The sequence below is a fragment of the Nerophis lumbriciformis genome, linkage group LG17 (assembly GCF_033978685.3).
Source record: "Nerophis lumbriciformis linkage group LG17, RoL_Nlum_v2.1, whole genome shotgun sequence".
NCBI classification, from domain to species: Eukaryota; Metazoa; Chordata; class Actinopteri; order Syngnathiformes; family Syngnathidae; genus Nerophis; species Nerophis lumbriciformis.
Genome location: NC_084564.2, coordinates 42320327 through 42336357, shown reverse-complemented (window position 1 = coordinate 42336357; position 16031 = coordinate 42320327). Strand labels below are relative to the sequence as shown.

Here is a 16031-nt window from a genome sequence, read left to right as displayed (position 1 = left end):
ACCAAGTATTGAGTATTGTACATGCTCATATTTTTCATTTTCATACTTTTCAGTTGGCCAACATTTCTAAAAATCCCTTTTTTGTATTAGCCTTAAGTAATATTCTAATTTTGTGACACACGGAATTTTGGATTTTCATTTGTTGCCACTTCAAATCATCAAAATTAAATGAAATAAACATTTGAATGCATCAGTCTGTGTGCAATGAATAAATATAATGTACAAGTTACACCTTTTGAATGCAATTACTGAAATAAATCAAGTTTTTCAAAATATTCTAATTTACTGGCTTTTACCTGTATATGGTGTATGGTGACATGGACTAAACATATCCACATATATATGGTGTATGGTGACATGGACTAAACATATCCACATATATATGGTGTATGGTGACATGGACTAAACATATCCACATATATATGGTGTATGGTGACATGGACTAAACATATCCACATATATATGGTGTATGGTGACATGGACTAAACATATCCACATATATATGGTGTATGGTGACATGGACTAAACATATTAAGGTATTAATAAAAGGCCATATCGCCCAGCCCTAGTTTGATGTACCCTATTGATACTCAGATGTATTGTGTGTCATCAACAAACAAGTGCAAATGATTTGCCTTGAAGCAGTTTCAAGCAGAACTGGAAATAAATCATTTGAGCAATTCCACTTCCTCCTCCTGTCCAGACAGGAAGTTGTGTATGCAAAGCAGGAAGACAGGAGGCTTCTCTCGGGACCCCTGCTCCAAACACTATTGTTGCGACCAGACGCCTGGTACTTTGGCCCAGACACAGACGCTTCAACAAACAAACAGCACAGCGCCGTCACAAGGCGCATAGAGCGTGGGTCACGTATGCTTAAGACATATCATGAACTAATGTGGGATGTCTCTCCTAATATGTCCTTGTGAGACAAGAACACGTCTTTCCCTTTTCCATAATAGGGAAAGAACTGCTAGAACGAGGCGGGACACTGCAGGTATTAGCAGGGTTTCCTCTATATGTATCTGATCGTGGCTAAATTGAAGCTGTCACACCTTAAGAATTAGGATTTCTTTTGTGTTGACATTTTAGCGGAAAAAAAGTTTTCCAAAAATTTGCATTTTCTGCCATTTTTCGGGTTTTGTCAAGACTCCTGGTGTCGTTTTGAGACATCTCCTACAACTACAGCACCAGTATTGTGCTGCTGAAGCAAGTCTGTTTTTTAAATTTTTGTGTAAGGGTCCCCCCTTACGACATTTTAGCGAAAACATTTTTTTTTTAATATGCATTTTCTGCCATTTTCGGGTTTTATCGGGACTCCTGATGAGGTTTTGAGACATCTCCTACAACTACAGCACCAGTATTGTGCTGCTGAAGCAAGTCTGTTTTTTTTAATTTTTTGGAAGGGTTCCCCCCTTACGACATTTTAGCAGAATTTTTTCCCCAAAAATATGCGTTTTCTTCCATTTTTCGGGTTTTATCAGGACTCCTGATGATATTTTGAGACATCTCCTACAACTACAGCACCAGTATTGTGCTGCTGAAGCAAGTCCATTTTTTACATTTTTGTGTAAGGGTCCCTCCCCGCTTACGACATTTTAGCGAAAACATTTTCAAAAATATGCATTTTCTGCCATTTTCAGGTTTTGTGGGGACTCCTGGTGAGGTTTTGAGACATCTCCTACAACTACAGCACCAGTATTGTGCTGCTGAAGCAAGTCTGTTTTTTTTTTTATTTTTTGGAAGGGTTCCCTTACGACATTTTAGCAGAATTTTTTTTTCCAAAAATATGCATTTTCTTACATTTTCGGGTTTTATCGGGACTCCTGATGATGTTTCGAGACATCTCCTACAACTACACCACCAGTATTGTGCTGCTGAAGCAAGTCTGTTTTTTACATTTTTGTGTAAGGGTCCCCCCTTACGACATTTTAGCGAAAAAAAGTTTTCCAAAAATATACATTTTTGGGTTTTGTCGGGACTCCTGATGACGTTTTGAGACATCTCCTACAACTACAGCACCAGTATTGTGCTGCTGAAGCAAGTCCATTTTTTTAATCTTTGTGTAAGGGTCCCCCTTACGACATTTTAGCGAAAACATTTTTCAAAAACTATGCATTTTCTGCCATTTTTCGGGTTTTATCGAGACTCCTGATGAGGTTTTGAGACATCTCCTACAACTACAGCACCAGTATTGTGCTGCTGAAGCAAGTCTGTTTTTTTTTTATTTTTTGGAAGGGTTCCCCCCTTACGACATTTTAGCAGAATTTTTTTCCAAAAATATGCATTTTCTTCCATTTTCGGGTTTTATCGGGACTCTTGATGACGTTTTGAGACATCTCCTACAACTACAGCACCAGTATTGTGCTGCTGAAGCAAGTCCGTTTGTTTTTTATTTTTGTGTAAGGGTCCCCCCTTACGACATTTTAGCGAAAAAAAAATTCCAAAAATATACATTTTCGGGTTTTGTGGGGACTCCTGATGAGGTTTTGAGACATCTCCTACAACTACAGCACCAGTATTGTGCTGCTGAAGCAAGTCTGTTTTTTACATTTTTGTGTAAGGGTCCCCCCTTACGACATTTTAGCGAAAACATTTTTCAAAAAATATGCATTTTCTGCCATTTTTCGAGTTTTATCGAGACTCCTGATGAGGTTTTGAGACATCTCCTACAACTACAGCACCAGTATTGTGCTGCTGAAGCAAGTCCGTTTTTAAAATTTTTGTGTAAGTGTCCCTCCCCCCTTACAACATTTTAGCGAAAACATTTTTTTTATTTTTTTTTAAATATGCATTTTCTGCCATTTTCGGGTTTTATCGGGACTCCTGGTGACGTTTTGAGACATCTCCTACAACTACAGCACCAGTATTGTGCTGCTGAAGCAAGTCTGTTTTTTAAATTTTTGTGTAAGGGTCCCCCTTATGACATTTTAGCAGAATTTTTTTTTTCCAAAAATATGCATTTTCTTCCATTTTTCGGGTTTTATCGGGACTCCTGATGATGTTTCGAGACATCTCCTACAACTACAGCAGCAGTATTGTGCTGCTGAAGCAAGTCCGTTTGTTTTTTATTTTTGTGTAAGGGTCCCCCCTTACGACATTTTAGCGAAAAAAAGTTTTCCAAAAATATACATTTTCGGGTTTTGTGGGGACTCCTGATGACGTTTTGAGACATCTCCTACAACTACAGCACCAGTATTGTGCTGCTGAAGCAAGTCTGTTTTTTTAAAATTTTTTGGAAGGGTTCCCCCCTTACGACATTTTAGCAGAATTTTTTTTTCCAAAAATATGCATTTTCTTCCATTTTTCGGGTTTTATCAGGACTCCCGATGATGTTTTGAGACATCTCCTACAACTACAGCACCAGTATTGTGCTGCTGAAGCAAGTCCGTTTTTAAAATTTTTGTGTAAGTGTCCCTCCCCCCTTACAACATTTTAGCGAAAACATTTTTTTTTTTTTTTTTAAATATGCATTTTCTGCCATTTTCGGGTTTTATCGGGACTCCTGGTGACGTTTTGAGACATCTCCTACAACTACAGCACCAGTATTGTGCTGCTGAAGCAAGTCTGTTTTTTAAATTTTTGTGTAAGGGTCCCCCTTATGACATTTTAGCAGAATTTTTTTTTTCCAAAAATATGCATTTTCTTCCATTTTTCGGGTTTTATCGGGACTCCTGATGATGTTTCGAGACATCTCCTACAACTACAGCAGCAGTATTGTGCTGCTGAAGCAAGTCCGTTTGTTTTTTATTTTTGTGTAAGGGTCCCCCCTTACGACATTTTAGCGAAAAAAAGTTTTCCAAAAATATACATTTTCGGGTTTTGTCGGGACTCCTGATGACGTTTTGAGACATCTCCTACAACTACAGCACCAGTATTGTGCTGTTGAAGCAAGTCTTTTTTTTTTATTTTTTGGAAGGGTTCCCCCCTTACGACATTTTAGCAGAATTTTTTTTTCCAAAAATATGCATTTTCTTCCATTTTCGGGTTTTATCGGGACTCCTGATGATGTTTCGAGACATCTCCTACAACTACAGCACCAGTATTGTGCTGCTGAAGCAAGTCCGTTTGTTTTTTATTTTTGTGTAAGGGTCCCCCCTTAAATTTTTGTGTAAGGGTCCCCATTTTCGAGTTTTATCGAGACTCCTGATGACGTTTTGAGACATCTCCTACAACCACAGCATCAGTATTGTGCTGCTGAAGCAAGTCTGTTTTTTTTAATTTTATGGAAGGGTTCCCCCCTTACGACATTTTAGCAGAATTTTTTTTTCCAAAAATATGCATTTTCTTCCATTTTCGCGTTTTATCGGGACTCCTGATGATGTTTTGAGACATCTACAACTACAGCACCAGTATTGTGCTGCTGAAGCAAGTCTGTTTGTTTTTTATTTTTGTGTAAGGGTCCCCCCTTACGACATTTTAGCGAAAAAAAGTTTTCCAAAAATATACATTTTCGGGTTTTGTCGGGACTCCTGATGACGTTTTGAGACATCTCCTACAACTACAGCACCAGTATTGTGCTGCTGAAGCAAGACTGTTTTTTACATTACATAATTAGAATAAAAACTAAGAATCATCTTTTGATACGATGTACTTAGTCCATAAGTACACAAACGTGTACTTCATGTTTAGTGACATGCTAATTCTTATTTTTACACTTTTTTTTCCAAATTCCATTGTATACTCTTCTGACACCACCAGATGGCAGTATAAGTGTCCACATAAGCGCCATAAGACCCCAATTCAGTAGTGTACACAATTTTGGAAATAAGAGCTGAAAGCTGCTGTCCACGCATGTGGCCACTTAACCTTTAGAGGCTAAAATACACAAAATGTAAAAATGTTCCAAATAAAAGTGAGTACCTGGAAGTCACCGTCTCTTCCATCAGGTGCTTCATCCATCATATCGTCATCATCATCTTCTTCTTCACTGCTTTCTTCATCCAGTGAACCATTGTTGTCGTCTTCATTAACAATCCATGCCGCCTGGTAGTCAGACGTTCCTTTTGGGACTTTCATCACTCGTTTGCTCTTTCTCCCTTCTAAACAACATACGTTAGATACTTGGAAAAGGGCCAGGATTTTTAAACTTTTCAAAAATGAACCCATTTTGCACCTTCGGCCTCCAGCAGCTCCGACTCTGTGGGCCAGGTCTGCTCTCCGTCCATGGGGTCCACCTCAGCCTCAGTCTGCAGGCTCTCCCTGCAAGTTGGGTCTGCTTTCATTAGAACCCGCACAGGCGCCTCCATGTCATCACCGTCCTTAGGAGACACACAGGAGCGGGTAAACAGGAAATATAGAATTCACACTGCAAAAACTGAAATGCAAGTACCGTATTTTCCGCACTATAAGGCGCACCTAAAAACCACAAATTTTCTCAAAAGCTGACAGTGCGCCTTATAACCCGGTGCGCTTTATATATGGATAAATATTAAGATTCATTTTCATAACGTTTCGGTCTCGCAACTTCGGTAAACAGCCGCCATCTTTTTTCCCGCGGCTTATAACCCAGGGCGCCTTATGGTGCGGAAAATACGGTAGCTATTTATTTATGCCTCATTTGTAGGTATATTTGAGGTCATTTAGTTTCCTTTAAGTCCTCTTAATTCAATTTATATCTCATGACACACTATCTGTATGTAATATGGCTTTTAATTTTTTGCGGCTCCAGACAGATTTGTTTTTGTATTTTTGGTCCAATATGGCTCTTTCAACATTTTGGGTTGCCAACCCCTGCACTAACCCCTCTTCCCCGTGCTGCCCGGGCTGTACCGTATTTTCCGCACTATAAGGCGCACCGGATTATTAGCCGCACCTTCTATGAATTACATATTTCATAATTTTGTCCACCAATAAGCCGCCCCGGACTAAAAGCCGCGCCTACGCTGCGCTAAAGTGAATGTCAAAAAAACGCTGCGCTAAAGTGAATGTCAAAAAAACAGTCAGATAGTTCAGTCAAACTTTAATAATATATTGAAAACCAGCGTTCTAACAACTCTGTCCCAAAATGTACGCAAATGTGCAATCACAAACATAGTAAAATTCAAAATGGTGTAGAGCAATAGTAACATAATGTTGCTCGAACGTTAATGTCACAACACACAAAATAAACATAGCGCTCACCTTCTGAAGTTATTCTTCATTCGTAAATCCTTCGAATTCTTCGTCTTCGGTGTCCGAATTGAAAAGTTGTGCAAGCGTGGTATCCAAAATGGCCGGTTCCGTCTCGTAGAAGTCATCGGGAGTCAGTGTCGCTGTTGTTCTGTGAATCCTGCCTTCCGGAAAGCTCGGACCACAGTTGTGACCGAAATATCTGCCCAAGCATTTACGATCCACTGGCAAATGTTGGCGTATGTCGTCCGAGGCTGTCTGCCCGTCTTAGTGAAGGTGTGTTCGCCTTCGGAGCTGTGTGAAAAAAGCCACCCGGCCTCTTCGCGTAAACTTCCCTTAACCACTCGCTCATCTTTTCTTCATCCATCCATCCCTTCGAGTTAGCTTTTATGATGACGCCGGCTGGAAAGGTCTCTTTTGGCAAGGTCTTCCTTTTGAATATCACCATGAGTGGAAGTTAGCATGGCAAGCTAGAACCACAGTGAAGGATGACTTCATTCCCTGTGGTGCGAATATTCACCGTACGTGCTCCCGTTCCACAGTGCGGTTCACAGGAATATCAGTTGCTGTGAAATACGGTAGTAATCCGTGTGCGGATGGAGAGATTGCGTCTTTTTATGAACCGGATCGCTTATTAGGAGCCATTTTGTGGTCTTTACAGATGTAAACAGGAAATGAAACGTACGGTGATATCCGCGCGTTTTTTCTTCTTCTTCCGGGGGCGGGTGAAGCGCTTCCTGTTCTATGGGGGCGGGTGAAGCGCTTCCTGTTCTATGGGGGCGGGTGCTTTCCTTGGCGGTTGCTTGCGTAGAAGAAGCGCTTCCTGTTCTACCGGGAAAAAAGATGGCGGCTGTTTACCGAAGTTGCGAGACCGAAACTTTATGAAAATGAATCGTAATAAAGCGCACCGGGTTATTAGGCGCACTGTCAGCTTTTGAGAAAAATTGTGGTTTTTAGGTGCGCCTTATAGTGCGGAAAATACGGTATATATGCGCACTAATTGACTGAAAGAGCACGCACTTGGCGCGATGATGTCATGTTGTCGATGGAAAAATGCATTTTTAGACAATATGATTTGCCTGAGCGGCTAGGAGACCCCGACAGTAACAAGCGGTTGACTTGTTGCCTTTCCATTAAGAACAATAAATTTGTTTTTAGTATAAATTTGCTGGTTTCAAGAAATGTGGGCTCTGTACCGAGGATGTCGTTGTGGCTTGTGCAGCCCTTTGAGACACTTGTGATTTAGGGCTATATAAATAAACATTGATTGATTGATTGATTGATTGAAATGTAATGCCAAGCGCATATCATTATGTCAAGATAATGGCAATAGCATTTAATTAATTTAAGAATATTTTTCAACATATTGAGCAAAAAGGTCTCTTTTTTTTTGTATCAAGAAAAGTGCACTTGTTATTAATGAGAATATACTTATTTTAAGGTGTTTTTGGGTTCATTGAGCAGTGTTTCCCACACATTCATTTATTTGTGGCGGCCCGCCACGAAAGAATTACGTCCGCCACAAATGGATTTTTCGGCTTTTGACTCGCTCGACCGCTCATAAAAGCAATGGGACTCTATCTGTGAATGTACCTTGTAGTTACAATTCCGGTGCAGTAGGTGGCGGTAGCCTACTATGCATTGTAACTCCGCCAATAGCACTTAATTCACCTGGTGGGCCAGAAGAAGAAGAAGAAGACGACGACGACGAAGACGGACGGGATCAAAATACGAGGGTAATATAGGTTATAAGTAGATAGGTTATAGCTGCATCGCTCGCGGCTCGTCATATATTTAACGTTAATCCGCGATTTCACCGAGCGTTTCACTGACGGTGAGCAGCCTGACGCTGCTTCATTAACACCGCCGCTGTCTGACTCGGGGTCCGAGGCAGACGCACGTAATAACAGTCACCTGTTTTCATACCGACGAGCTAACGTGTCCAGGTTATAACCCTGTTGTCAATAAACACACGTGGAGACGGTGCTTCAGATACTGCATTAATACTGAAGCTAAAAAGTCCACTGTCCACTGCAGCATGTGAATGCAATGAAAAGAATAAAATCTGAGCCAACCAGCTGTTAAAATGTTGTCCAGGTTAATGTTTTGGCCATTAAAGGCCCTTCATTTCAAGATTTCAACTGTGATCGGGCTTTAAACAGGTGGCTGACCTGTTCAGATGGGTGTAACTGCTACTGGTCAAATAATGTGAAATAGCATTTAATTTTACATGTATGCAATGCCATTTAAATGTAATTATAAATAATAATAATAAATACTGTGTAGTGTTGTAAATAGTCAACGGGAAGGATTTTAGTAAGATATAAGCCATGAGCACTACACAGCCAGAAAAAACCTAGGCAGGACAAGTAAAAATATTGGGGCAAGTAGATTTGAGAAGTCGGGCAAGTAGAAAAATTAGGGCGGAGGGAACAGGTCAGACTCAGCAAACACTGAAAAATAAAGCAGGGTCAGATAAGAAATGCACTTTTCTCATGAAAAGGGTCCTAATTTATATTCTTATGTGCCTTATAGAGAGGACCACAACAAAACATAGAGCGACTAGCTCCAGTGCGACCTGTTCAGCAGCAGCAGGAGGAGGAGGAGGAGGAGGTTGACTGACTGTGGCAGGACACCTCTGCTTCTGTTTCATTTTATGTTGCTGGTAAATAATATGGTTGTAGTAGTAGGCTAAAGTTAAATTATTTAGTATGCACTAATTAAAGGGGCAGAGCTTTAAGAGACATTTTAGCTTTTATATTTTATAAGATATATTTTTTGTAAGAACCACAATTAATAAATATATTTCAGTGAATAACTAATTGTTCAAATCTGTATATAAATATGTACATAACGTGTTGTAATTATATTACAACTCCGCGTTCTTCTTGGTCATCGCCGCTGCCGCCGCCACCCCCCGACCACACCACCACAAATAGATGCCTGCCCTGTGGGAAACACTGTTGAGGTTAGCTAATTTTACTTGTTTTGGAAAGTCTTGACAAGCCCAAATTTTCTTGTTCTATTGGCAGATAATTTTGCTTAGTTCAAATAAAATACCCCTCATTTTTGTTTAGTTTTTGAACACTGACTTTTTGCAGTGCACAGCATGTAATGTTCTGATTTTGTTGGTTGTCATTAATGTGTGAAAAGTTACCGTATTTTCCGCACTATTAGCCGCACCTAAAAACCACAAATTTACTCAAAAGCTGACAGTGCGGCTTTTAACCCGGTGCGCTTTATATATGGATTAATATTACGATTCATTTTCATAAAGTTTCGATCTCGCAACTTCGGTAAACAGCCGCCATCTTTTTTCCCGGTAGAACAGGAAGCGCTTCTTCTTCTACGCAAGCAACCGCCAAGGTAAGCACCCGCCCCCATAGAACAGGAAGCGCTTCTTCTTCTACTGTAAGCAACCACCCGCCCGCGTAGAAGAAGAAAAAGCGCGCGGATATACCGTACGTTTCATTTCCTTTGTGTGTTTACATCTGTAAAGACCACAAAATGGCTCCTACTAAGCGTCAGGGATCCGGTTCATGAAAAGACGCAATCTCTCCATCCGCACACGGATTACTATTTCACAGCAACTGATATTCCTGTGAACCGCACTGTGGATACAACGGGAGCACGTACGGTGAATATTCGCACCACAGGGAATGAGAAGTCATCCTTCACTGTGGTTCTAGCTTGCCATGCTAATGGCCAGAAACTTCCACCCATGGTGATATTCAAAAGGAAGACCTTGCCAAAAGAGACCTTTCCAGCCGGCGTCATCATAAAAGCTAACTCGAAGGGATGGATGAAGAAAAGATGAGCGAGTGGTTAAGGTAAGTTTAAGTTTACGCGAAGAGGCCGGGTGGCTTTTTTCACGCAGCTCTGTCCATGTTGATATACGTATGTTTGTGATTGCACATTTGCGTACATTTTGGGAGTGAACAGAGTTGTTAGAACGCTGGTTTTTAATATATTATTAAAGTTTGACTGACCTATCTGACTGTTTTTTTGACATTCCTTTAGCGCAGTTAGATGCGGCTTACAACACCGGGCGGCTTATAGGTGGACAAAGTTTTGAAATATGCCGTTCATTGAAGGCGCGGCTTTTAACCCAGGGCGCCTTATGGTGCGGAAAATACGGTAACTTGCACTGCTCCCCGTCAATGACTGCCATCCTACCTGCATGTCAGCGTCTCCTTTGTGAGACTTGGCTGGTCTGGGTGCAGTTGTGTTTATGGGCAGAGGGTCCTTTAGAGCGTCGATCTGACTCAGCTGAAAGTCTCCGTGTCCACTGATGTGCACCAGTCTGTCCACTTGAAGAGGCCGCCCACGGACATATCCGGAGACACATAGGGTGCCAAGACCAGCGGGTCCACTCGGCGTGCCCTCGTTCGTGTGGTTGGGGGCAAAAGTGACACACTGAGCCACAAGATGGGAACGTCTGGAGCGGAAGCCTAACTTTCTTTGCCTCTGAGTGCCCAAATGTCTGAGCAGCAGAGTGGCATCCTGATCTGTGTCCAGAGGGAAGAGACGTGCCTCAGGAAAACGCAGCTCGGTGATCTTGGACAGCACCCTCCGGTACTCCACTTTCTTCTTCATGGTGAGGTCGGACACGCCCTGACAAACGAGCGCTACGAAGGTGTGAATTTTGACAGCTGTTAATTGCAGTTGAATCGCAGAACAGTAATAGGTTACACTTTGTAAAGGTTACACTTACCATGGCTCGGGAGGCCCTGGGCAAAAAGACAGGAGAGACAGTACTCTCCATAGTTGTCCCACCCTTCAGCGGGATCCAGCACAAATACAAGGCTGTCTGCCATCTTTGCTACATCCAGCAGCGAATGGATATCACCTGTGCAAACACCACATAGAAGCTCCAGTACAACACGACAAGATTCAACTTCCATACGGTTTGGCAGTAATATGAACACACACTTAAAACACAGAATGTCCTCAGATTGTGGCCTTAATTCTGACAGACACCTTGCCTCGAATAATCACTAGAGATGTCCAATAATGGCTTTTTTGCCGATATCGCCCAACTCTTAATTACCGATACCGGTATCAAGCGATACTGATATATACAGTGGTGGAATGAACACATTATTAAGCCTAATTTTGTTGTGATGCCCCGCTGGATGCATTAAACCAGGGGTGCTCATTACGTCGATCGCGAGCTACCGGTCGATCTCGGAGGGTGTGTCAGTCGATCACCAGCCAGGCATTAAAAAAAATAGTCCTAAAAATGAGCGATCATAAATCTTCACTATGACGTCACTTTGGTCACTTGATTGACATTCACGGCACCCGAGGGTCTTCTGAGATGACGCTGGCTGCTGCCAGCTCATTAAAATGACCGACTGGAAGGCGAGAAACACTTTATTTCAACAGACTCTGGCGCCGTACCTGTCGTCAAAACTCCAAAGACCGACTGCACAGTTGCACAGTTGCGCTAACAAAACAAGAGTCTCAGAAAGCTGGCGTGCACAAGCTAGCAAGCTACGGAGTTTGCCGACAATGTATTTCTTGTAAAGTGTATACAAAGGAGTACGGAAGCTGGATAAATAAGATGCCAAAAACCAACCACTTTCATGTGGTATTGGACAGAAAGGAGGACTTTTTTCTCCTCCATTCGAAAATGCGGACGTTTTTAGCACCACTGTCTGATTCCAATCACTGCAAGTCATCACAATCAGGTAATACACCAACTTATATTCTTGTCTTCATGAAAGAAAGGAATCTATATGTGTTAAACGGTGTGTGTGTGTGGGGAGGGGAGGGGAGGCACACACGTGATACGCGGTTTGATATAGGAAACAAACAAAAAAAAAGTTGTCACGTTCAGTCCACACACAGCGTGGTCATGGCGAGCGCAGTAACGGAGGAGCTTGAACGCCCCGCGCCATTGAATCGGTGTGTTTATAGGTGCAGACTCGGTTGTGCAAAACGAGGCTTTTAAACACATTCTGAACGTGCTTGAGCCACGTTACGACATCCCGTCGCGCACCCACTTCAGCGATAAGATTGTGCCAGATCTTTATGAGCAGGAGAAGAAAAAAGTTGTGAATGAACTATCCCGAGCATCATCTGTTGCGCTCATGACAGACGGCTGGAAGTCCAGGGGAACTATAAGCGCTCACTCTCATCACAGCAGACTGGGAGATGAGAAGACACGCCCCCTCTACGAGAGTCACCTTGCGCAGGTACTGACACAAGCAGTGGAGGAATGGAAGATAAAGATATCCCAGTCACACGTGATAATGCCAAAAATCAAATAATTACAGAGAATGAGGCAGGACTGGGACCACAGATAGGTGCTTTGCACATGTAGTGAATTTGGCATCACAGAAGGGAATCTCAGTCAATAGGATGGAGCGCCTCTTTGGGAGGATCAGGAAGGTTTCTTACTTCCACCCAAGCACAACAGCTGCTCATGTGCTTAAGACAAAGCAAGAAATGCTAAAGCTGCCTGCTCATACATGATGTCCCAACGAGGTGGAACTCCACTTATGATATGTTGGAGCAGCAGGCAGCTATATACTCTGCATTGACCCACAACACCCTGAAGACAAATGTCACCCTGTCTGATGATGATGTGAGAGTGGCAGATGAGGTCCTCCAGGTGCTTAAACCCCTCAAAAGTGTTCCATCTCTACTGAGCACTAAAACTTCACCATCTGTGTCAATGATCCTGCCACTGAAAACAAGGATTCTACAATCCATGGCTCCAAGTGTGGAAGACAGCAGCATCACTCCAGATGTCAGCCTTAATGTGCCTTCTTATGTTGCACTTTAACTTGTTTTTTATTAATGGTCATTGGTCCAAGTTTAAAGAAAGGAGGAATGCCTTTTTATGTTGCACTGTTTTTCATTCATTATGTTAAAAGGGAAATAAAAATGCATGTCAAGTTGATCAACAGATTGTATTATTCTCCAGTGCAATAACAGTACTGAAATGAAGGCTAAAAGAGCATTAATGGGAGCTTTAAAAAAAAAGAAGAAAAAAAGAAGTAACTAAATAGTTACTTTTCACAGTAACGCATTACTTTTTGGTGTAAGTAACTGAGTTAGTAACTGAGTTACTTTTGAAATAAAGTAACTAGTAACTGTAACTAGTTACTGGTTTTCAGTAACTAACCCAACACTGCTTAGGACTAGCACCTGCCAAATACGCGGGCCCGACCAATGCTGCTTGCAGCTTTAATTTTACTTGTTTTGGAAAGTCTTGACAAGCCAAATGTTCTTCTTCTATTGGCAGATCATTTTGCTTAGTTCAAATAAAATATCCCTAATTTTTCTTTTCTTGTTTTTGATCACTGACTTTTTGCAGCTCCATCTTACATGAACCCAACAGGATAAGTGGCAATTAAAATGACACAAAAACAATGATAAAATCACATTTCAACAAATATAGGCATTCTGTCTAATTAATGCAGTATCCCTAATAGATGCCTGGTACTCTCTGCAGTTGAAAGTAAATAAACCCTGCCAATGACTAATGTTTTCATAGCTCTTAATATTTACCTGTGTTGGCATTTAGAAAGGTGAACCTTTGTTTAAAACGAGGCACGGCCAGCCCAAAACTGTCAGCGACGCCACTGATGCACTTCTCCTGATGTACGACTCCTCCTGCCTCTTCGCGGCGGAGCAGTTTGGTAACAACGCTGGGGTCGACTCCAGCATGCAGCGACAGCACAGCAACCAGATGAGGAGGACCTTCCCTGCTGCCTAAACGCCGTTTCTCTGTTAGAACCTAAAACGGCAAAGAGTTTGTCATCAGTCTACCAGCCAGCAGAATATTATTTGTTTTTAATGATCATTTGTACATACCATGTCTCTCTTGTTCCTGCGGAGTTGATTGGCTTTGTTCCTTCTGTCAATCTTCCTTTGCTCTTTTCTTTGTTTTTTAGTGAGGGCGATCACAGATACCCTGCCTGTAACACACACAACATGCATCTAATGACAACCACTAACCTGTTACATTTACTTAAGGAACTTAAATAGTTTATTTTTATAAATTGTACTTGTCAGATGTGACATACAGTACAGGTCAAAAGTTTGAACACACCTTCTCATTCAATGCGTTTCCTTTATTTTCATGACTATTTACATTGTAGATTGTCACTGAAGGCATCAAAACTATGAATGAAAACATGTGTAATTAAAAAAAAAGCTGAAAAAACTGAAAATATGTTTTATATTCTAGTTTTTTTTTATTTTTAATTATATTATTATACAAACCCTGTTTCCATATGAGTTGGGAAATTGTGTTGGATGTAAATATAAACGGAATACAATGATTGGCAAATCCAAATATTCAATTGAATGCACTACAAAGACAAGATATTTGATGTGTTTTTGCAAATCATTATTAACTTAGAATTTCATGGCTGCAACACGTGCCAAAGTAGTTGGGAAAGGGCATGTTCACCACTGTGTTACATGGCCTTTCCTTTTAACAACACTCAGTAGACGTTTGGGAACTGAGGAGACACATTTTTGAAGCTTCTCAGGTGGAATTCTTTCCCATTCTTGCTTGATGTACAGCTTAAGTTGTTCAACAGTCCGGGGGTCTCCGTTGTGCTATTTTAGGCTTCATAATGCGCCACACATTTTCAATGGGAGACAGGTCTGGACTACAGGCAGGCCAGTCTAGTACCCGCACTCTTTTACTATGAAGCCACGTTGATGTAACACGTGGCTTGGCGTTGTCTTGCTGAAATAAGCAGGGGCGTCCATGGTAACGTTGCTTGGATGGCAACATATGTTGCTCCAAAACCTGTATGTACCTTTCAGCATTAATGGTGCCTTCACAGATGTGTAATGTACCCATCTCCATACCTGCCAACTTTTGAAATCAGAAAAACCTAGTAGCCAGGGTCCAGGGGCCGGAGGCCCCGGTAGGTCCAGGACAAAGTCCTGGTGGGGGGTTCAGGCTTCGCCCCCCGACGCAAAATGATTATTAGCATTCAGACAGGTTAAAATGTTGCTAAAACCATCACTTTTCTATCAGTCACAGTGACTTTTCAAAACAAAAATATTACAGCAAAAATCATATGGGTTGATTGACATGTTTATTCTGTAAGCTAACTTCAATAGTTTGAAATTATTTTGACAGTTAATGCCAGTTATCCTGTCAACCTTTCACAAGACTTCAATTTGTTAATTGAAAGTATAAACACTTTTTACAGTAAACAAATGGTAAAACAGTACTAAACAATTCCATTAAAAAAAAACAATTGGTGTCATTATTAACTTTCTGTCCAAGCTTGTATAATCTACTGCCTTGTTCAATTGTAAAACATATTATGTGCCTAAAATTCACATTTCTATCACAATTATCATACTGTAAACATGGTAAGCTTACTTCATTAAAATTAATAGTCCTGTCAATAGCATGGAATTACAATTCAAATGTAGTTTTTTTGTAAGCCTTTCAAAAGAATTCAAAATATGAAAAATTCATGAAAATTAATTGAAGCCATCAGACACTTGAAAAGTGGCACATCACATCTCTAATGTAATCATTTGAACTTTTCAACAGAAATAGCACTGCAAAAATATGAAGGACATACTTCTGTATTTTGGTAGTTATGCTGTCAACATTTAACAAGATTTCTTCAACTTGGACTTGAAAGCATAAATAGTATAAACACTTTTAACAGTATAACAGTACTAAACAATTCCAATAGATAACATTGGTGTCATTACCTTTTTGTGGCTAAAATCCAAATTTAGCAACGGCATTAGACTTGTGTTTTTTTGTCCCAACGTGGTCTTTTACATGGCTAATTCCTCCGTGTCCGATCGAAAAATCTTGTCTGCACAAGGTGCAATTCACGTAGTTTTCACCCTTTTTGGAACGGATAATTATTCCCGGATAGGCTTTTGAATATTCTTCACGGAATGACTGCAGTTTTCTTTTC

At 41.0% G+C, this 16031-nt stretch overlaps 1 protein-coding gene across 1 annotated transcript in view; it reads right to left on the bottom strand.

The window, feature by feature from the left end:
• tsr1 (TSR1 ribosome maturation factor) overlaps window positions 1-16031 on the bottom strand; it is a 34080-nt gene that overhangs the window by 16502 nt on the left and 1547 nt on the right. The window contains exons 2-7 of the mRNA XM_061973230.2: window positions 13936-14039; window positions 13630-13858; window positions 10823-10957; window positions 10285-10736; window positions 5114-5258; window positions 4861-5039 (exon numbers count right to left, since the gene is read on the bottom strand). Coding sequence (XP_061829214.1) covers window positions 4861-5039; window positions 5114-5258; window positions 10285-10736; window positions 10823-10957; window positions 13630-13858; window positions 13936-14039 — 1244 coding nt within the window. The remainder of the gene's footprint in view (window positions 1-4860; window positions 5040-5113; window positions 5259-10284; window positions 10737-10822; window positions 10958-13629; window positions 13859-13935; window positions 14040-16031) is intronic.